The sequence below is a fragment of the Brienomyrus brachyistius genome, chromosome 16, assembly GCF_023856365.1.
Source record: "Brienomyrus brachyistius isolate T26 chromosome 16, BBRACH_0.4, whole genome shotgun sequence".
Lineage (NCBI taxonomy): Eukaryota > Metazoa > Chordata > Actinopteri > Osteoglossiformes > Mormyridae > Brienomyrus > Brienomyrus brachyistius.
Genome location: NC_064548.1, coordinates 20,268,717 through 20,289,913, shown reverse-complemented (window position 1 = coordinate 20,289,913; position 21,197 = coordinate 20,268,717). Strand labels below are relative to the sequence as shown.

The 21,197-nt window shown below is 43.7% G+C and overlaps 6 protein-coding genes across 7 annotated transcripts; 1 reads left to right on the top strand and 5 right to left on the bottom strand.

The window, feature by feature from the left end:
- Positions 1–1,100: 1,100 nt before the first annotated feature.
- Positions 1,101–11,193, top strand: lmln (leishmanolysin-like (metallopeptidase M8 family)). 2 transcript variants are annotated; one of them, XM_048979158.1, is made up of 17 exons: positions 1,101–1,366; positions 1,530–1,627; positions 1,710–1,740; positions 1,940–2,022; positions 2,124–2,241; positions 3,617–3,795; positions 4,060–4,165; positions 4,269–4,363; positions 4,448–4,565; positions 5,025–5,132; positions 5,945–6,021; positions 6,627–6,737; positions 7,000–7,132; positions 7,488–7,647; positions 7,797–7,927; positions 8,660–8,870; positions 8,949–11,193. In XM_048979158.1, exons 1-17 carry the CDS (start codon positions 1,202–1,204, stop codon positions 9,047–9,049), a joined length of 2,025 nt encoding a protein of 674 aa, XP_048835115.1. In that variant the 5' UTR covers positions 1,101–1,201; the 3' UTR covers positions 9,050–11,193. The 2 variants fall into 2 exon arrangements, with proteins under 2 accessions (XP_048835115.1, XP_048835117.1); XM_048979160.1 differs by lacking the exons at positions 8,660–8,870; positions 8,949–11,193 and adding an exon at positions 8,210–8,648.
- A 2,542-nt stretch (positions 11,194–13,735) lies between these two features.
- On the bottom strand, positions 13,736–15,073 carry LOC125710019 (histone H2B 1/2). The gene is made up of 2 exons (XM_048979170.1): positions 14,933–15,073; positions 13,736–14,357 (listed from the first exon to the last, which is right to left on the bottom strand). Exon 2 carries the CDS (start codon positions 14,342–14,344, stop codon positions 13,970–13,972), a length of 375 nt encoding a protein of 124 aa, XP_048835127.1. The 5' UTR covers positions 14,345–14,357; positions 14,933–15,073; the 3' UTR covers positions 13,736–13,969.
- Positions 15,036–15,450, bottom strand: LOC125710023 (histone H4). Its single transcript, XM_048979174.1, has one exon. The coding sequence runs from the start codon at positions 15,409–15,411 to the stop codon at positions 15,100–15,102; it is 312 nt and encodes a 103-aa protein (XP_048835131.1). The 5' UTR covers positions 15,412–15,450; the 3' UTR covers positions 15,036–15,099.
- Positions 15,451–15,960: 510 nt separating this feature from the next.
- On the bottom strand, positions 15,961–16,497 carry LOC125710017 (histone H2A). Its single transcript, XM_048979168.1, has one exon. The coding sequence runs from the start codon at positions 16,449–16,451 to the stop codon at positions 16,065–16,067; it is 387 nt and encodes a 128-aa protein (XP_048835125.1). The 5' UTR covers positions 16,452–16,497; the 3' UTR covers positions 15,961–16,064.
- LOC125710020 (histone H2B) lies at positions 16,486–17,836 on the bottom strand. The gene has a single exon (XM_048979171.1). The coding sequence runs from the start codon at positions 17,812–17,814 to the stop codon at positions 17,440–17,442; it is 375 nt and encodes a 124-aa protein (XP_048835128.1). The 5' UTR covers positions 17,815–17,836; the 3' UTR covers positions 16,486–17,439.
- Positions 17,837–19,403: 1,567 nt separating this feature from the next.
- LOC125710024 (histone H4) lies at positions 19,404–19,946 on the bottom strand. The gene has a single exon (XM_048979175.1). The coding sequence runs from the start codon at positions 19,868–19,870 to the stop codon at positions 19,559–19,561; it is 312 nt and encodes a 103-aa protein (XP_048835132.1). The 5' UTR covers positions 19,871–19,946; the 3' UTR covers positions 19,404–19,558.
- Positions 19,947–21,197: the final 1,251 nt, after the last annotated feature.

Below are 21,197 nucleotides of genomic sequence, written 5' to 3'. Positions count from 1 at the left end.
ATTCTCAAAAAAGTCCATGTCAGCAATCATTCCAATTAAATCAACATTCTGCCATTTGAACAAGATTATCAAATGCATTAACCAAAAGAAAAATGCAAAATATATGAAAAGTCATCTACATAAATCATTTAGTTTGTCATTTTCTTCAGAAGCCTTTTGCATGCAAATGATGAACCTCATGGAAACTCACGTCACAGAAAGGTACAAAAAAAGACGGAAAGTAGCCAATGATGTTTCAGACCGGGTCGCTCATTAATGAGACAGTTGTTAAGGAAGTTACGTCAGGTCCAAACAATGTTCGGGAGCACTTCATTTCCTGTTAGCTACTTCCGGCATTTTTGTACTAAAATAAAAGTCAATAAAGACCCGTGAGAATGTTTTTTCTTCGTTTCAAAAAACGGAACTTTTATTATTACAAAATCCTTTGTCCCGAACCTTAGTAAGTGTTTGTCCACGATGATCCCCTTCTATGCTCTCCATGTTTCCTAAGAATGGCTACAGGCTCAATATGGCTCTGTACTGTAGTGCTGGATGGATTTTTAAAATAAAGATGACCTTCCTGAGTTCCTCATGACATAGTTGCCCGGGAATCAACTTTCTATCGCCATTTATCTTAATTTACGTCAAATTTAACTAACCGTATAGCCCAAGCTCTGCAAGAGTCATTATTATCTTACCGCTTACTGATGAGGAAAAGTGTTTTATTTATATAGCACCTTTGTAGAACAAAGGTCCTCAAGTGCTTCACAAGAAATAAAACAAGAATATTCCAAGGTCTGTCTGTACATAAAAGTTTTTAAATGCCGTTTAAAAGAGTCCACACTGTTAACTGCTCTAATGTCCATGGGCAGACTGTTCCAAAGTACAACAAACACCAGCTGAGTATGCCTGCAGAGTAACTCAAATCAGATATTTACAGCCGTTTTCATTCCCCACTCAGCATCAGTATTTATATTCCGCACAATAAGCATTTTAAACCGATGCTACCCCGAAAATGAGTGTATCTGTCAGCTTGTGTGCGGTGTGGCAGTCTTTAGCCAGTATGACTCTTAATTTGAAAACCGAAGCGGCAATTACTCCCTGTTTCCGGTTACGGCGACGGGTGTCACTCTTGGGAATAATCATGAATGGCGCTGGTCTGCGACTGTGAAGGCGAGCCTAGTCCTCCGCAGCGGGGTGGAAGGACAGCTATGCACTGTGTATGTGGTGCCCGGGCCCCGGCTGCGCGCACTCCAGCACGATGGCACCTTGGCTGAGTCTTTGCCGGGGGTTGCTTGTCTCTTTACGGCCGCTGTGCGCGCTGTCCCTGCTGGTACTACTTGTACACTGCCACATATGCAAGCACGCCGTCCCTCGTCCGTCGGAGGTTAGGACTCAAGATCGCAGGGTCCGAGGGTGGCTTTCTTTTTATAGGTTTTCCCGGGGGATCTGTCTTATTGCAATACCTCTTTGTCTGTAGCAAAGTAATATGGCGATTTCATAGAAGTTCGCAGAAGTGATTTAATGCCTATTTAATGTCATTTTCACAGGTTGTTCACCAAGTGTACTTGAAGCCTGGGAGGATAACCAAGAGAAGTATTGACCGGCAGTTAGTAATTAAGATCGTCTATGATGACAGCGTGGAAGAGTAAGTGCATGTTGTCGTACTTCTTTGGTCCCCAGATCTCTTTGCCAGAAGTCACACTTATCATTTATTTTTATTTTTTTAGGCTGGGTCTAGAGAAGAGGAGGCTCGTTAAGGTATGAGAACATGTGTGAGGGGAAAATCTCACTTTCATGGTTCCGGAATACAGGCTCCAAGACCTATGGAAATCTAATTTTTGGTTGGACTCAGTCTTGGATCAGAACTTACATCTCTTATCCCTGGATGTAACTGTGAACGCGAGCCTGAGTGAATGTCACATCCCTTGCTCATGGTTTTTACTCTGTATTTTGACAGGATAAACTGTTTCCCCAAGCCATTGACTATCTACAGAAGGTGTTTCAAGTGCGCAGGAGAGCTGGACCAGTGCTCCTGAGCAGGTCCTCCTACTTTCCTTGATTTGCTGACAGTTACAGCTCTGTGTTTCCATTGGCCGTTGAGAAACATCCCTCTAAAGCTCTCCCTGTGGTCTTCTGTGAAGACAATGCTCAACCAGTCAGTACCTGCGGAAGAAGGATGACCCTCACCGCTACTGCCAGGGGTCGTGTGCCGAGAGAACGAGGTGTGGACCCGTCATTGTTCCTGAACATCATTTACAGGTCAGCTTCCATCCCGGCTCCTCCCTTTCACTGTGAATTTCTGGAAGGTACATGCACTACATGTCTACATTTTTAAGCGAGATCTCAAAAGCTAACTAAGTGCTGGGCCGCTACAGCCGTCCAGGAAGCTGATACTTCTGGATGATTCAGATTCTGATGTATGTACTCGGTCGTATAATTCCAGATTGTTTGATGACATTGGAAAATGTTTTTGTTGGTATTATTAGACATTAGCCAACCAATAAGTGTTTCATGCTAATTGACACCTGATTGATATAGATGCAAACCTATAAGATTACATAAATGAATTATCCAAATGTATTATTATGACAATGTCCATCCATCCATCCGTCCTCTAGCCACTTGTCCTGGGCAGGGACAGGTGAGTGCTGTCCTGTAAACTTAGACAGTCTCATTAAGTATTTTTTTAGGGTCTCTTGCAGATTACATCAGTGTGCAAGTCGTTACAACATGCCGATTGTTCTCTGCAATGTACCTGATACTTTAATATATTGATGGACAGAGAATTACTAAATTTACATTATGTACGTATTTTAGAAAATCTGCTGTAGCATTCGTAGATGTGCATGGACACGTATTATGTCTGAATATCTCTGTGTATTTGACCTGAGAATGAAACGTTTGGTAATGATGCTAATGACCTTCGCCTAAAGCAGCACTGTGCAGCTCACGGTCCTCCAGGTCCAAGCAACGCTGGTTTTCCAGTCTTCTTTCACCCGTGAGCCAGGTGTGAAGTCTCTGGCCAATCAGAATCAGTAATTATTAAACTAGCTACCTGGGAGAACTGAAAACACGGCCTGGATTTGGAATCGAGGGTCAGATTTGAAGAGCCCTGACCTAAAGAGTGAAGTTGTGTGCACTGCTTAGCTTTTTACACATATCCACGGTCTTCTCCCTGTCTTGTCTGTTAGAAAGATAAATGGTCTTATGATTTGTTACTCAGAGAGCAATCTTTCAATTTCATTCATTCTGAGTAATGTTTTAAATGTTTTGTAATTCTAAAATAATTAAAACTTACTTTTATTATTAAACTAAATAGTTCAGTTAATGATTATTAACGATGAGCAGTTGAACAAGTGAGTGTGACTAATGTGAAATTAAATTAATTGATATTAATTTCTATTTAGGACAGATATCAAGATAATGAGATGTATGTCACTGTAGCACGTTCCCCGTGACAGGCCTTAGCTACTCTTTACATAAGCATTCAGAAACACTGCTTTGAAGCATATTTAACCGTGCACTGTCACACCATATGTGCTGCATCTGGATGGGACTCGTGGACTCTTATTGTTCCTGTGCCGTAAAGGTCCTTCTTTGCTACAGACATGCTGATAGTGCGTGCGCTCCACAGCAATGCAAGGTGTGCAGCGAGAGTGGCAAGCAGTGCGGCTCAGTGGGGCCCCCCGATGGCGAGGGGGTAGAAGGGACTGACTTTGTGCTCTACGTCAGCGGGCTCACCACAGAGCGCTGCGGGCAAGAGAACATCGTCGCCTATGCCGCCTACTGCCAACTGGAATCCGAGCTCGACAGGTAGGGGGTGGAGGGCGTCGGGTGAGGGGGGTGTCACTCTATGACAAGGCAGGGATGCGGTGAGCATTGCCAGGATTACAGCAGTGTGGGTGCTTCTGAAAAGTCTATCGTTGGTTTCTTGCTATAGATGATGTTGATGTCGCGTCATGTTTCACAGAGGAAATGGAGGTTCCTTCAATCTCATAATTATTTATTACCGTGAAGTCGGCGTTTGGAATCTGCCGCTCCTTGACTCACTTGTGGCTCCACCCCTTGTGCCCGCAGGCCAATCGCTGGGTATGCCAACCTGTGCCCGGCCATGATTCCCGTGCATCCTCAGGAGTTCGCTGCCATGCTCTCCACCGTGAAGCATGAGATCATCCACGCCCTGGTACTCGCTGTCTTTAATTCCTACTGTTCTACTTGGCTGCATCAGAATTCAGAAGTTCTCCGCCGCGAGGCACTCTAACCGGTCAATGTGACGCCCTACGTAGGGATTCTCTGCGGGACTCTTTGCGTTTTACCACGACGATAATGGGAAACCCCTGACCCAGCGATACGCGAGTGGCTTGCCACCCTTCAGCGAGAGGTGAGGGCACCGTTGCTCAGGGCTTCCTGGACCCCTTGTGTCACAGCTTGTTCAGGATCTCTGCCTGCCCCCCACCCTTTGTAGCTTGGGCCTGTACCAGTGGAGCGACAAGGTCGTGCAGAAAGCCAGGCGGTTGTGGGACATTCGTGGGAACAACACTGTGTCACGCGAGGTCCATCTTCTGGTCACCCCGAGAGTGGTGGTAAGAGTTAGAGGTGTCTAGAGAGGCTTCCTGGGATACTGGTTTATTTTCCTGTGTCTCTTTGTCTGTGAATGTATGTCACGATGTAACTGCGATTATATGACTTATGCGCAATAATCACCAGACCTTTTAGGTGATGGATGAAACATTTGTTCGGACACCAGCTTTTCAGTACTATATGGGCTTTTAATTACACCCACAATTTGGTAAGCAGATTAGGGCGCCTAATATATTAATGAGATGTGTATTGGACCGCCCAAAAGTTCTAATAAAATTCCTTATGTTTAATAATTGCGTCAGACTTTAAACTGCAAAAAGTTTCACCACACCGCTAATGTCTTTTTACTTTGTTTAGCTCCTCTTTTAAAAAGATGTCGTGCCTGTTGAGCTGTCCCTTTCTCCACTGTGCTCATCGCTTCCATGATTTAGCGCCTGCTCACGGAACGCTTGTGCTTTCAGAGGGAGGCCAGGAGGCATTTTGACTGTCCCTTTCTGGAGGGCATGGAGCTGGAGAATCAAGGGGGGCTGGGCACCGAGCTCAATCACTGGGAGAAGAGACTGCTGGAGGTATGTGCTGAGCCCCCCACCCCCAGGCCGTGGGGCCTAAAAAGGCCTCATGTCTTCATTATCCAACTTTCTGTCATGGAATGAATATGCTACAGTCTTCACATGTGCCTCTTAAAGTAGGAGCACATTGTTAACCAACAATGAAGGGTGGTGTTCTATTTAGTAAGGCTGTAACAATGAATCGATTGTTAACGTCACGATAAGACATTATCAGCTCAATTAACAAATACCAGTTCATGTACCCGAACCATGACAATACACAAAAAAAACTCTCACACAAAGTCTAAAGACTCACCTTAATAGAGAGTAAAGACCAATATACTACATTTAATCTAGTTTATAACACTTTAGTTCCTATGTTTCCAGCGAATAAGCTGTACATGTCCAGAAATAGTTTTTTTGTTGTTAAAACACAAATACAAGATGGGATGTTTCTTGTCCTGATATTTTTTTGTGCTTTTGAGACCAATATAGTTAAAAAAAAATTCTATCATTAAAATGAAAAATTAAACATTTATTGTTAAATCTTTTTGAATTCAAATAAATTCCATTAAAATCAGTGTTGTGTTGCTGAATCAAATCATATCTCATTTCAAGTATTTCCAGATATGGAATTTCTGCTTTGCAGAATGGAATTTGAATCGAATTGTGGCAAAGCTTGACATTTACACCCTTACTAATCATGTGCCATCAAGTCACCGTTGACCTGAGTATAGGAGACTGTCTGGCCAGAAACTGGTTTCAGATGTTCTGCAGGCGGCGTGTTTAGATTCGGTGTAAGACTCAGCACCTTCTGTCCTACTTTCTTGCAGAACGAGGCAATGACAGGATCCCACGCACAGAATCGCGTGTTTTCCAGAATGACTCTGGCGATAATGGAGGACACCGGGTGAGCGAGGGAAAGGAGAATGTGCCTTGAGCTGGTGCCATCACACATACAGCACTGTGCTAAAGTCTTAGGCAGCCAAAGGAAATTCTGTTTAAAGTTATTTATCTGGGTAATAAGTGTATATCTGCTCAGAAATAAAGAAAACATTTTTAATATGGATATTTTGGATGGTAACTGTTGGGCCTGGGGTGACTTGAGAGGTTTTGCAATGGCTATTCTGACACACATCTACAGGCATAGTCGTAATTTTACGCCAACATAACCGTAACTTAAACATGATTTCCACTGCCTGCCTATGACTTTTCTTTTTTGGGGGTTAGTTCCAGTCATAATAATTCTCTAAGTAGTCCTTTATATGCTTGGAATGTGAGGGATCCCATCATTTAAAAATTATATAAATGTTGCCAACTGCCTTGCATCAGTAGCCTCCAGGTTACGCTCCAGACCCTTCATGACCCTGAATAAGATAATTGATGTTGGTTGATGGATGGATGGATGGATGGATGATTGGAAGTTGCCAATCAAAATCAGGCCTCTGCGGGGCTGAGGTCACTGTTGTGACCCATGTGAAAGCCTTCCAACAGGCCATGCCTTTCTCCTCCCAGGTGGTACCGAGCCAATTACAGCCTGGCAGAGAGGCTGGACTGGGGGCGAGGCATGGGCTGTGACTTTGTAACAAAGAGCTGCAAGTTCTGGATCGACCAGCAGAGGCAGAAGTGAGTCATACAGTGAGAGCCGGTGCTCTCCTCTGAATTTTGGTTGAGTTTATACCTGGGATCTAGCATAGAAATGAGTCACTCACATAGTGCTTGAGGTGGAGGTTTCCATGGAATCAAAGTGGTTCAAAGTGGTTACTGGATGGTAATTGGAGTGTTTGTCTGCGGTGTTTTCACTGGCTACAGATGCACAACGTTCGTTACTCTAACTAAGTGGTGTTGAGACTGACAGAGCCGCATTCCCCCCCTTCTCCCCGGACAGGAGGCAGGCCCCCACCCCGTACTGCGACAGGGTGAGAAGCACGCCCCTACAGCTCACCTGCCGACAGGACCAGCGGGCCGTCGCCGTTTGCAACCTGCAGAAGTACGAGCACCAGCTCCCCCCGGAGTACCAGGTGTGCATCTGCGGTACAGGGGCCAGTGCAGTGACGCGTGACGGTGTCTTCTGGGGGTGGGGGGGGGGTGTCTAAGGGGCAGAGCTCATATGGCTGGGTTCCCAAGCTCAGTAAGCAAGAATTGGCCTTGCCTGCTCAGTACACTGAAATAATGGCCCTCACCAGGAAATGCAGTTTGGGGATGGATGGATGGATGGATGGATGGATGGATGGATGGATGGATGGATGGATGGACAAAATACAGAGGCATCAGGGGGGCCGTCTGCTGCCCCTCCCCCCATCTTGCCCTGCCCCTCCTGGCCGTCCTCTCTGTCTGGCTCCCAGTAACCGGCGTTTATCCGCCGTGTCTTTGCAGTACTTCGACGACATCCCCGGCGTGCCCTCAGAGGACCTGCCCCGCTACGGTGGCGCGGTGGAGATCGCCGATTACTGCCCCTTCAGGCAGGAGTTCAGCTGGCACCTCAGCGGGCAGTACCAGCGCAGCTCAGACTGCCGGGTCCTGGAGAACCAGCCTGGTGAGATTTCCCAGTCGAACCGTGTGACCAACATTTAACACTTGGGGCTACTTGTGCGTCTCTCCCCCAGCTTAGCGCAGATCCCCCATCCCCCGCTCCCCCCATCTGTTTTTTACCCTGACTTTCCCACCCCCCCCCCCCCCCCACAGTGTCTTGGGCGAACTACGCCGCTGAGGAATACGGCCCCGATTCCGTGTGCCTGTCCCAGAGGTCGGCATTCGTCATGGAGCAATGCAGCCGCCGCCTGACCTACCCTGACTGGGGCAGCGGCTGCTACAAGGTGAGGCGGCGGGGAGGGCGGAGCCCGTGCTGAGGCAGCCCGCATGGCCTCCGTGTCATCACACTGTCAGTCTGTAGGTTCTAAGCGGCGCTGTGTGGCTCTCCTGGGCTAGGACCCATGATCGGAAGGTCGCTGGTTCAAATCCCATAGTCAGTATACTGATTTCCCCATTGGACCTTTGACCCTTAACCTCAATGGCCTCAGGAACAAGCTGACATCAGCTTGCTCTGTTATACGTCACTGGGGATATAAGCCCCTGATAAATACATGTAACTGATGTAGGTGGGGCTAGAGGAGGTCCGGCCAGTCGTACAAATCGATTGCATGAGGTGACAGTCCGTGAGGCGAGTCCCTCCGTCTGCATGGCGTCCGCCAGAAGGACAGGGAAGATGGCACCTCCGCCGACAGACGTACAGCAGTTACGGGTCAGGATAATTCCAGGACGGCGTTTCCTGGTAGCGGGCGAGGCTAGAGCGTCCACGCCGCATTATGGCTGAATGACAGCTGAGTCTGACTCCCGTCTTTTACGTGTGTCTTTTGGTTCACCGCATTTGATTAGTCTTTTATGTCCCCCTATTGGGCTAGTTTGCGAGATCCCTTTTCTTCCTTTCTGTCCGGACTCCCTGTATCATGAAGGGTAATTCCCATCCTCGTGCCGAGTCTCCCTCTGGAGGATGCCTTTAACCAGACTTTTCTCCTTGTGCCGCCCCCCCCCCCCCCCCCCCCCCCCAGACCTCCTGCTCTCTCCAGGGACTTGCCGTGTGGGTCCAGGGTACCCCATTCCACTGTGTCCAAACAGGTCAGCTGCTGAATGTCAGTGTACGCGGTGCTGAATGGGTTTACACCGGGGTGCTGGTCTGCCCCTCCTGCTCCGACTTCTGCAGCTCCTGCCCGCTCCCACACGAGCTCCCGCCTCTCAACACCTCCCGCAGCATCCCCATCGGTAAGCTCTGCCCCCCTCACACGCCGCCCCCTCACATTTTTGGGCTGTCCCTACACTGAAGTATCCTTCCGACCCTAGATCCCTGTTCGAGTTCTCCCAGCTTGGTCGTCACCCTGTGGCTGCTTCTGGTCAAGCTCATCCCCCTGTTCTCTGGATTCCTCCTGTGCATGTGGATCTGAGTCCGTGGGTGGCGGGGGTTGCGGTCGGGGAGGGGGTTTAATAGCCAGCCCACCGTGAGAGGAAACGCAAAGCCATGACGCAACCTTTTTTACACAGAGGATAAGTGCCAGTACCTGTGCAGACAAAACAAGAAGCCATACCTCAGGAGGGCAGCAGGGGGCGCTAAAGAGTTCGGTGCTGTACGTCGCCCTTTTTTTTTTTTAATCGTTAGATGAGCATTTTGCATGCTTTCGGGGTCCTTTATAAGGAGGAGGCCTGCTGAAGAACAAATGTGATATTTATACATATGAGCTGTAGTCATGTGATGTGGTTCCGTTAGTGTGAAATTAAAATGCTTGATGTATGTGGAAATATTTAATTTATTGAAGGATTATATGCTTTAGAAATATATTTTATAGCAGAAGGCATTGCTTTTTAAGCTTAGGAAAATTAAGCCTGTAGTATAAAATGTATAATTTAACTTATTTCTCTTATTTAACAAATCAGGAAAAAAAATATTAAGTAGCATTAAGCCTTGTTTTGTTTTGGCAAAACCTTGTATGCCATGTCTGGTTTTTATAGGAGAAGTAAATATTAATTTACTAGCAGTGTAATATAACTTTGAAACCCTTAACACTGGCTTTAAAAAATGTTCAGGTAGCTCTACAGGGGACACGGCTTGCTTTGAGGACCAGACGGCTGTCCTGTCAGCTTTAATTCATGTCTCAGTAGAGGCTGTGCGTGTTCGCATTTGTTATGAACTGATGCTGGCTAAGGCAGAGCACCCCAGTCTTGGTCCTGCTGACAGACGTTGTTCTCCACAGTTGAAGTCTCAGTCGTGCTTGATTGAAGGATGGTGTAAATTGAAGGATGGATAACATTTGTAAGATGTATTTGTTTTGCATCACTTTGCAGCTAAAGGTATTTCACAGCTAATGTCTGTTTAGTTTAATGACAGAAAAATCTCTAAAGGGTAAAGTGGAGATATTTGTTTCTCTTTCGCTCTGTAGCTTCTGGAAGAAACTGTTCCCTGCCCGAAACTTACATTTTGAATGTGTATCTAGTAATTTGGAAAACTGTTATGTGTTTCATTATCGAAACTGGGAACATATTCTGAGTACAGTCATAGTTGTCACTGAGGAGGAAAACATCTACTTGTTTTTCATTTTTACAGTTTCCAGCACAGTTGCGTTGAACGTGTGTATTCTGCTCCTTTTGAAAGGCAGAGTGCGTGCTCCCGTTCAGTAAACCGGAGCACGTTTTTGAGACTCGCGCCTCCTCCTGGAATTACTGGTCTGTAGCGCCAACGCGGTTTACATAATAAAACATTATGCACAGCGTGTACACAGACGGGTGTGCCAGTAGCAACATCAGATGGCATTCTGTGTATTTGACAATGCAGAAGAAATGTGACTAATATCACCATTGTACTGTATTTACTGTCATTTTAGAATTTCTAATGTATTTCTCAAAGTCTGTGTTGAAAAATATAAATCCTTTTCCATGAGGGGTGGGGGGTCATTAACACTGTTACTACACACCAATACCAAGCTTTGATTTACAGGGTTGACCCTGCAGTTTATTTTCTCTCAATTGCAGACTAAGGCAGACCAGGTGATCAGTGATGTTGGGTCTACTGGCTGATTTTTCTGTGATCCACGGTGATCAGTAATCTAACTGTTTGAGTTTAGGTGACGCCATCTAATGGAAATACCTGCCCACAAGTAAACTAACGACAATAGGTCACCAGTAACTTAAAACCAGTAGTCTATGTTGTGAGGGATTACTATGTGCCTTACTCTTCAGTTTCCTGACACACGTCTGATATATTTTGAAATATTTACATGAATAATGACTTTTGCCCACAGAAGAATTTAACTCAGGCCAGAGGACAGCAGAAGTGCCAAGGAACTGTCCAAATTTACAAAATGTGTAATTTGTCAGGGTATGAACTAGGGGGAAAAAAATGAAAGCGCTTCATTTCTCAAGTGTTATGTGCTCAGTGTGTTAACAAGCTCGCTAATCCAAGGGTCCATTTTTGCGGCAGAAGCAGTAGTCAATTATTGGCACGTAGACTCTTCCCAGCTGTACGAAAAGGTGTCAGAAATGCCTTACAATCTGACTGACCCTTTGACATGCATTAAATATGAACCTCATTTGCAAAGGTCTTATTGTCGCTCATTTCAGAATTTTAATTATTTGACGTTAAATTATTATTATATCTGCTGTTATGCCCTCTCTCTTTCAATCAGTTACAGACTGTTGACTGCAGTGGTTTAACCCTGAAAGAGGTAGTTTAATGAATAACCTGTATATCACCACTGATGTAGCCAGACGTTAAATCTTTCAGCCTTTCTTAGACCTCCTGGTAGCAAGCTTGACCTCAATATAAAAACCATGAGACAACACACTTAAATCATCATAGTTTGTTTATTTTTATTATGTTAGGTACCAGTGAATGTCTTCAACCCTGATTTACTTAAATTTTCCCAGAAATCCATAACAAAAGAATTCTGTGAAACTAATCGGTAGTAAAATGGATATCAAGTGTGACCATGTATGTGCAGTTTAGTTTTAGGTGTGTTGGGTGGTGTTCTTGACTGACTGTATATCTCTGGAAAGAAAAATTGAGACCACTCTATATTTTTATACAAATCTGCAATTTTAAATCCTGGCTTTGCTTGCTTCCAGACTCAGTGTTTCTAAGACAGCAGTACACAAGAACAAAGTAAATCAGGAGACACTGGCAATGACCAGAAGCTAGTCTGGTAGAGAGACTGTCAACTGCGGCAGTGCCGCATAAATGGGAGGATGAACTCAGGTGACCTTCAAAAAGAGTAGGAAACGTTAAGTGGTATGAGGTGCGCTGCTAGGACAGTTAGGTCTCCTAGAAGCAAGGAATAAGCTCTTCATCAATGATAAGCAGGGAAGAGCCAGGCTGGAGTTTATAAATAAATGTGTATTTTACACAGACACATACTCCTTAAATTGAGAAATGAGTGAAACTGATCATTTCCCGTGGTCTCAATTTTTTCCAGAGCTGTACACAAATGACCTGTGACACTGTTTTCTGTTCAGCATGGTTGACAAAATATTTCAAAGCAACAGCTGTTGCGTTCTGTTGCTAAAATTACACTCACGACGGCGGTGGTTTGCAGCAGGGACTGTTCAGTGGGATTCGAAATCATAAATGTGGCTGAATGGGACATAGGAAGGAGAGATCTTCAACCACAGTGCCTCTATGTACCATTCCTATGGCGGTAAAGGACACCACGCAAGCATGTTTTGACTGTGACTGTCAGCAATGAATAACCCTCACGCTGTACTTTTACTCCAAGAAACAGCAGCCCTGTCTCCTCTAACTTAAAAGGCATCAGTAAATGGTACGATAATCTACTATAGCACTGAACAAACCAGCACCTTTTATATGTGCTAATTCAACATTAAGACTGTGCTGCTGAATCGCAAAATTGTTCTTGCTCAGTTTCCTAAGCGTTCATAATGTAGCAGAATTCCCTTCAACAAAATACATGTGAAAGATAGAAGCTGAGTATTTTATTTGTGGCTACTGCATAATTTTAAAGCTTTTAGCCAGCCATATGAATAATGTACCTTCTCATCATTTAAACTGAGCCTTCTATCCTTTTCAAGACATCTGAAGGGCTTCTGCAGAGGAAGAGTGTTTCATAGCAATTTTCCTGCACAGAAATGACACACCATCTGCTATTTTTTTAACCTAATGCAAAAGACCAAAGCACGAAAAAGACTGTAAGGTTTTTATGCTTTCTTCCCCAAAGCATCAGAATTAACCTCCATCAGTCAGTATTTTTTGTGCTTATTATTCTTGGATACACAATACGAATGTGATGTTATGCTTTCTCTGTCATTGTTTAAGGACACGTGTGATTAGATGTTTGGTTACTTTGTAGACAATTTGTCTATTTAGAAAGGCAGTTAATTGCAAAATGGTTTATAATTATCATTTCGTTTAAATGGATATTTCAATTGCTGTTGTCACAGATTCGGAATGTTTGTTAGTATTGATCTTATTCGATTCAAGGGATCCGTCTTATTTCGTTAATGTGAAATGTCATTAAATGTATTTATGCAGTACATTTTATGCCGCTTAAAAAACGGAGCAGCCCGTCCCAGTTACGAAAACCATTTAACTGAGGCATTAGCTGTGTGGTGCACAGCTATTCTTGCTTCTTAATCGTGATCTTATTTTCAGCTTTCGAAGGCCAGTTTACGTTCTCAAATACACTAGGAAGCAGTCCTTTTCAAAAGCAGCCAAAACACATTGGCGTTTTTCAGCTTGACAATTTAGTTTCATGTCTCGAGTAATGAATGTATTAAACCGATTTCGGAATTTGATTTAGTTAGGTACTTTATTCGCTTTTATTAAAAGCAAACTATTGTAACCTGTATATTTGCTTTTTTCCTCACCCATTTCATGTGTCGTTCATTTTCATACCTGTCCATAACGTCGACGAAGTTGCGTACAACTGCATAGATTCTGGTCTATTGGGAATATGCTAATCAAATTCCAGTGGATTCCTAAATTACTAATGATGCCCGCCAGTAAATAACGCCGTAGTTTCTAAAGCAGGTTTAAAGCTCGCGCCAAAACTCATCTTACCTGATTGGGCCAGAGGTCACCAACCCGAACTGTGTCTTACAATGCGTGCATGGATCTTAGCAACTCATTCTCTTTCACGGGTTTATTACAAAACACACATTGAAGAGAAAACACAACCTATAATCATTCCTTATCACATTTTAGACTTAAGATTCCTAACCAAAACGGGATTTGGAAGGATAACAATATTTAGTTACCATTGACTAGAAACCAAAAGGAAAACAAATTGCCCATTTTCCATCAGAATAAGTGGGTGGCTCTTAAAAGAGCCGTTGGTTGTTGAGCTCTCCAGCAGAGCACTTTACTTGGAGCTGGTGTACTTGGTCACAGCCTTGGTGCCCTCAGAAACGGCGTGCTTGGCCAGCTCACCAGGGAGCAGAAGGCGCACGGCAGTCTGGATCTCCCTGGAGGTGATGGTTGACCTCTTGTTGTAGTGGGCAAGACGGGAAGCCTCTCCGGCGATGCGCTCGAAGATGTCGTTCACGAAAGAGTTCATGATGCCCATAGCCTTGGACGAAATACCGGTGTCGGGATGGACCTGCTTCAGCACCTTGTACACGTAGATGGCATAGCTCTCCTTCCTGGTCCTCTTACGCTTCTTGCCTCCCTTTCCAGCGGTCTTAGTGACCGCTTTCTTGGAGCCCTTCTTCGGCGCGGATTTCGCTGGTTCAGGCATATTCCGTCAAATACTACAAAGACGAATAACAGGCTTTGTTTCCACACCTTCCTTATATATGGACGGCATGCAAACATGGTGTCAGACTGATGCATGATTTCATTGGATCCTTAAAGCCCGCCTAGTGAATATTGAAATTCTATTGGTCAAACCAAATTTCACAGGAACCAAAGACGTTAATTCTTCTTTCTTCAATAAAACAACCATTAATCAAATTTGTTTAAGGAGCACAATGTTTAGTTTAGTGAATATTCACATTATGCTTGCATATTACATTCAGTGTGATAGAATCACTTTCAATGTTAAAGAAAACTTCATCCGAATCGACATGCTAAATCACGATACCTTTTAATTTCTGAACTGGTGGATATTAAATGTGGAATTATAAAAACTATAAAACAATTTACCTTTAATGTTTCTTGAAATAGAACTTCAAATTACAACTAGGCCAGCTTTTTTTCCCCCCAAGTCCCGGACGGAAATTCATGGTGAATACTAATTCATTGTACGGAATATCGTTTACACTTCCGGGTTATTAGTAATGCTTCTGAAACTGAATATTACTTGGCAGTATACAAAGAAAAATACCTTGAGGCATATACAGCTGCCAGACTATTAAAAGTTCGACCCCCTATATGGCGCACAAAGACAGACATGAAATGAAGCTAGAAAAGAAAATGGCCGTCGGCTCTTTGTATGCAAAATTGGTGGCTCTTATAAGAGCCTTTGAATTTAATTTGAGGAAGCAGGAACGTTTAGCCGCCGAACCCGTACAGGGTGCGACCCTGACGCTTCAGAGCATACACCACGTCCATGGCGGTCACAGTCTTCCTCTTGGCGTGCTCGGTGTAGGTCACAGCATCACGGATGACGTTCTCCAGGAACACCTTCAGCACGCCACGAGTCTCCTCGTAAATCAGACCAGAGATACGCTTGACACCACCACGGCGAGCCAAACGGCGGATAGCGGGCTTGGTAATACCCTGGATGTTGTCGCGAAGAACTTTACGGTGGCGCTTAGCACCTCCTTTCCCAAGTCCCTTCCCTCCCTTTCCTCGTCCAGACATTCTATCACAATTGTTTTCTTTACAGAAAATAATAAACACTTCCTTCTCAGAGCTTAGTTATGCGCGCCAAACCGACCTGATTGAGACCTAGGTTTCGGAAAAAGGCGGGGTCTCCTGTATTGAGTGAGACAACGTTGCGATTTCAGGCGCTATAATACGTATTCCGCTTTGGAAAATAAAAACTATTTTTTGTTAACTTTAACATCACCTCAAGCCATAAATATAACAACTAAATTTTAAGTAACGACATATGAAACGGGGCTGCTTACTAAAAATGATTTAACAATTTAGCATATACAACTTATAAATACTGCGTAAATTTCTGCCAAATTAGAGGTGATAACATCATCAGCCTCAATCTATTTTCTCGAATCTGAATTAATGGACAGATGGGCACAATTTAACCTATCTGGAAAATTGTTGTTTTAAATGATTTCAACAAGGATGTATTTCTGGGGGGGAATATTCTTGGGGCTTGAACTCAACTTCCAACGATTTATGCTAATTATTATATATATTTCCGTCCAACATTTAATACAACCTACTGCTTCTTCCACTCAGTACACAGAAATTCAGGAGTTAGGTGCTCTTTTGCAGTAAAGTGGGTGGCTCTTAAAAGAGCCTTTGTTTTATCAGCAACCGTAACCACTACTTTACTTTCCCTTGACGGCCTTCTCGGTCTTCTTCGGCAGCAGCACGGCCTGGATGTTAGGCAACACGCCGCCCTGAGCGATAGTGACACCGCCCAAAAGCTTGTTCAGCTCTTCGTCGTTACGTACAGCCAGCTGCAAGTGACGAGGAATTATGCGAGTCTTCTTGTTGTCCCGAGCAGCGTTGCCAGCCAGCTCGAGAATTTCGGCCGTCAGATACTCGAGCACGGCAGCCAGATACACTGGAGCTCCGGCGCCAACACGCTCAGCATAATTGCCTTTCCGCAGAAGCCTGTGTACACGGCCAACAGGGAACTGCAGTCCAGCTCTCGATGAACGAGTCTTGGCCTTAGCCCTAGTCTTGCCACCGGTTTTTCCTCTGCCGCTCATGATTCGTTGTGTATCACAAAATGTCGTATACGTGTTCCTTGTGTAGGTCTATGACTTTATTGAGATAGTGCCTTACGCTCATTGGATATCATGCCACAGAGCTCTTAGCCAATCAACGTGAAGAACTGCATGACCCTATCAATAACAAAGTCTAATTATTCATTAGTGGACTGTTTCGTTTATTGTGTATATACATATATATATATATATAATTACTTATATAGTGAATACATTTTCGTTCATTTTAAAACACGCATAACCAAATACCGCTATTACATGAACACATTCGACTTCTCATGGTATAATATTCCTAAAAATTGTATCGACACCACATAAAAGGTTTGTCTCATATAATGAATAGCTTCAAATGTACACATCTACCAGACGCTTTGTCCAATGCGACGCACAGAAGTGAGGCAAATGTCACACTGCAAACATTCATGCCGTCAAGGAGTCAGCTAAGCATAACTAGGGTGAGCTTAAAGTTAATGTCCAGGTACAGGCATTAACTGTCTTGGGGCAGGAGCTACCCAACAGCTACACAAGACTTAACACTATTCAAGGACCAGTAAGTGCAACATTGGATCATTAACATTTTGCTAGACCATGTTAAAATACACCGCTTTGGGGGTCCCTGAATCTAGAACGGTATACATTTGTACGCGTTGCAACAGACTGCGAAAATCGTTTAGTATGCAGTACAAGCGAAGCATACTGCATATTAAATATTAAGAACCCGTGGCATTCATACAACTACTTCGTAATTAAAATATTCCAGAACCCAAAAACTGCCGTCTGGAACGGACTCCATTGGAACTTAGCTTTTATAACTTGAGTAATTTAATTGAAAAGATGAGCCCTATAATCCCTTAGTGAGCTTGTGAACAAGCGCATATGTTCATATTCGAGTAGTCGGGATTTGCCTTTTTCGAGAGAGTGGGTGGCTCTTAAAAGAGCCGTTGGTTGTTGAGCTCTCCAGCAGAGCACTTTACTTGGAGCTGGTGTACTTGGTCACAGCCTTGGTGCCCTCAGAAACGGCGTGCTTGGCCAGCTCACCAGGGAGCAGAAGGCGCACGGCAGTCTGGATCTCCCTGGAGGTGATGGTTGACCTCTTGTTGTAGTGGGCAAGACGGGAAGCCTCTCCGGCGATGCGCTCGAAGATGTCGTTCACGAAGGAGTTCATGATGCCCATAGCCTTGGAAGAAATACCGGTGTCGGGATGGACCTGCTTCAGCACCTTGTACACGTAGATAGCATAGCTCTCCTTCCTTGACCTCTTACGCTTCTTGCCTCCCTTTCCAGCGGTCTTAGTGACCGCTTTCTTGGAGCCCTTCTTGGGTGCGGACTTCGCTGGTTCAGGCATTTTCCTAAAATATCACAAACACGAGTAGAAGTGTGCTTGTCCCGCGTACTCCTTATATAGGAACGATTTGCAAATATGGTGTTAGGGGTAGTATAATTTCATTGGGTGATCATAGCCCGCCAAATTGGCATTGAAATTCTATTGGTCCAAATTGCTCCAACCTGGCAAGACATTCTCTGAACAAAAGATCAGCCACTGCGGACCTTTTGTGACGGGTATAGACGTTTTCAATTCAAAAGGAATATACAAAAATAGAAGAGGTAATAGAGAATCCGGTGTATGCCATGTTTCTAGATTTGCATTTAGTTCCAAATTATGTCAAATGCTATTTCACGCTATAATTTGTTACCGATATATTAGTTGATTTAAATTAGTTAATTTCCCTCGCGTTGCATAACCATGTTCCAGTGTAACCCTACTTAATCACAATTAAAAGTTACCTATCGTCTCTCCCTCATACACAGTGTTGCTATATTAGGCGGATTCCCGCCCAATTTGGCTTCTTTTGATTTCCTTTGGCGGGTAAGTCGCTCTGGCTAAGGGCGTCTGCCAAATCCTGTAAATGTAAATGGGTAAAATTTGACTTGAGCAGGTAGTTAAATTTTGGGCTGCTTATAGCGTATATCGGGTGGGTTTTATTTTTTATATAAAAAAAAACAATTGGGGAGAAATGTTTCACTATAAATCTGTGGATATTCTCATTAGTCTCCTGGATCTCGTAGAATGAAGTTAGGACAGTGATAAATTGACAATTATACACTATGCCAAAGTGGGGAAAGTACAAGAAGCAGTACCGAAAGGAATGGGGAAAATGTGAATCGCCCCTGTCACCAATGATGGGTGTAAGGCACGTTGTAGATATTTTAATATTGAAATCAAAGCTCTACTCAATGACTTAAAAGCGCATGCAGTCACAAAGAAATATGTGTCTCCCTACATCAGTGTTGCCAACTCTCACGGAAGAGATCTTACGGCAAATCTATATCGTTGCATTATAAACCTAAAATTAGCTACATCAAAAGCGTTGGGGCAGTTTGCAAATATAGTATACAAAATCCTTGTAAATCTGTGTCGCAGAATAGACTCGAATTTTAAATCTCACGCCAGCCAGTGGACTAAACCTGGCAACCCTGCTACATACATAGTGTAAAGATGTCACAATTAAAGACAACCAAAAACGGAAAGAACAAAGCCGCAATCTACGTTGTCAATCATATATTATTTAATGTAGTAGACGATATGTCTAATTAGAAAACGAGGTAGGTGCATTTAAAATGCTTACTTAATGCTTAGTTGTTTTGGCAGTTTTTTGTAGAAGTGGCCGGGGTCTTAGACGTGATTGGTCTTAAAATACTCAGTTCGGCACAACAACACACCACATACTATCACAACTTCCCGTTACATGCACATTCCAGGAAGACAGCAAGGAAATGTACACCAGATGTTGGTTTGAAATCCAGCAAAAAGTCCGTAGTGAATTTAGTAGTATCAAGTCACATATCTATGGAACTGCACCATTGGTTCATTACATTTCATTCTGGAACCATGTAAACCAGTACAGCGGGATAAAAAGCTCCTTCACACGCAAAAGCGATTCATCTAAAAAGTTATCGGGTTTATTTGTAAAATATCAGTCAATCGTTGCATTTCATTTATGACAGACAACGGGACAAAAGGCTCTTTAGAGATGAATTGGGCGGCTCTTAAAAGAGCCTTTGGATTTAATTTGAGAAAGCAGGCACGTTTAGCCGCCGAATCCGTACAGGGTGCGACCCTGACGCTTCAGCGCATACACCACGTCCATTGCGGTCACAGTCTTCCTCTTGGCGTGCTCGGTGTAGGTCACAGCATCGCGGATGACGTTCTCCAGGAACACCTTCAGCACGCCACGAGTCTCCTCGTAAATTAGACCCGAAATACGCTTGACGCCGCCACGGCGAGCCAAACGGCGGATAGCGGGCTTGGTAATACCCTGGATGTTGTCGCGAAGGACTTTACGGTGGCGCTTAGCGCCTCCTTTGCCAAGTCCTTTGCCACCCTTTCCTCGTCCAGACATCGCACAGTTTTTACTTCGTTTTCAGTATCTCACACAGAAAAACCAATTTCAAGGCACTGAGAAAGTGGTATTATATATAATATATATACACATATATATATCTGTTTGCAAACGACCTGATTGAAACCCACCGTTTCCGAGAATGGTGGACCGCCTCCTTTTAGTTGTGAGTAAGTTGTATCCATTCACTTTCTGAGCACTTTTTAAACAGGAAATGTAATTTTAGCCACTTGTTTGTGAATTGAAACATGTATAAGTGTATCTGACGAATACAAACATACTGATTTAAATACATATAATCTATTGTATTAAGTCAATGTTACATTTAAGGGATATTCCATTACGTGGATTATTCTTCTCGATTCAGATATATCGCCGACAGCATATTAGTCTACATTTTCCAGTCTGTCACCTACAGTAACTGGCATCTGTGTATTAAAGAATAGTGATTTAAACCATTGTCGTATTTTATTTGGTTGTAATGTATGAATAAACCATGTCTTTTGGAGCAATGCGTTTACACTAAACATTTATTGTATTTCTCTTTCATAATCTTGATTTCTAAAAACATCACAGCATAGTAAATTAATTAACGTTGATTGGATCGGTAGATCATCCCAGTAGCTTGCCACACACATTCAACCTGCTGTAAACTTTTCGATATGACGGCTGTGTCGTCCATCTAATCCAACCTGGTATTTACGTGGATCCATAGATATTTCTATGACTTCACCACCTCCATGTCCTCTACACAGGCGTCATATTTGTTGGATTCATTAATTGTACTGGCCTTGTCTGTTTCCCACCTCTAACTGATTACTGTGCTGCACACAAGCAGTAATTTTCTTCATTCAGCTAAAGGGTCACTTTGACTTGTCAATGAACCCTTACTGTTGCACTTAGTTCATTTTAATAGTTGCCTTATGTACAAAGTCAAACACGTTGGACGAACAAAATAAAATTCTACCTAAGAAAGGTTCAATTTTATTCCATGTCCATGGTCCCCCCAAAAATGGAGAAACAACAACCCCGAGGCACAAAATCTCAGACAACTTACATCATATTCCCCCACAATCGAGTGAACTACTATAAACAAAAATATAAAACAAGTTCCCAATATAACACAGAAAGACTACGTAACAGTGAATGTCTGACATCCTCTTAACTGGTTGCGTGTTCATGGCAGTCAAATTTAAGGCTCTCCTTTAAATGCACCCATTAACCATTTAATCGCGTCCTAGTGTTCCTTGTAAAAAGGATAGAAATAGAAATTGAGGTGAGTAACAAGCAAAACTAGTCAGTGTGCAGAAACTTTTGACTGGTACTG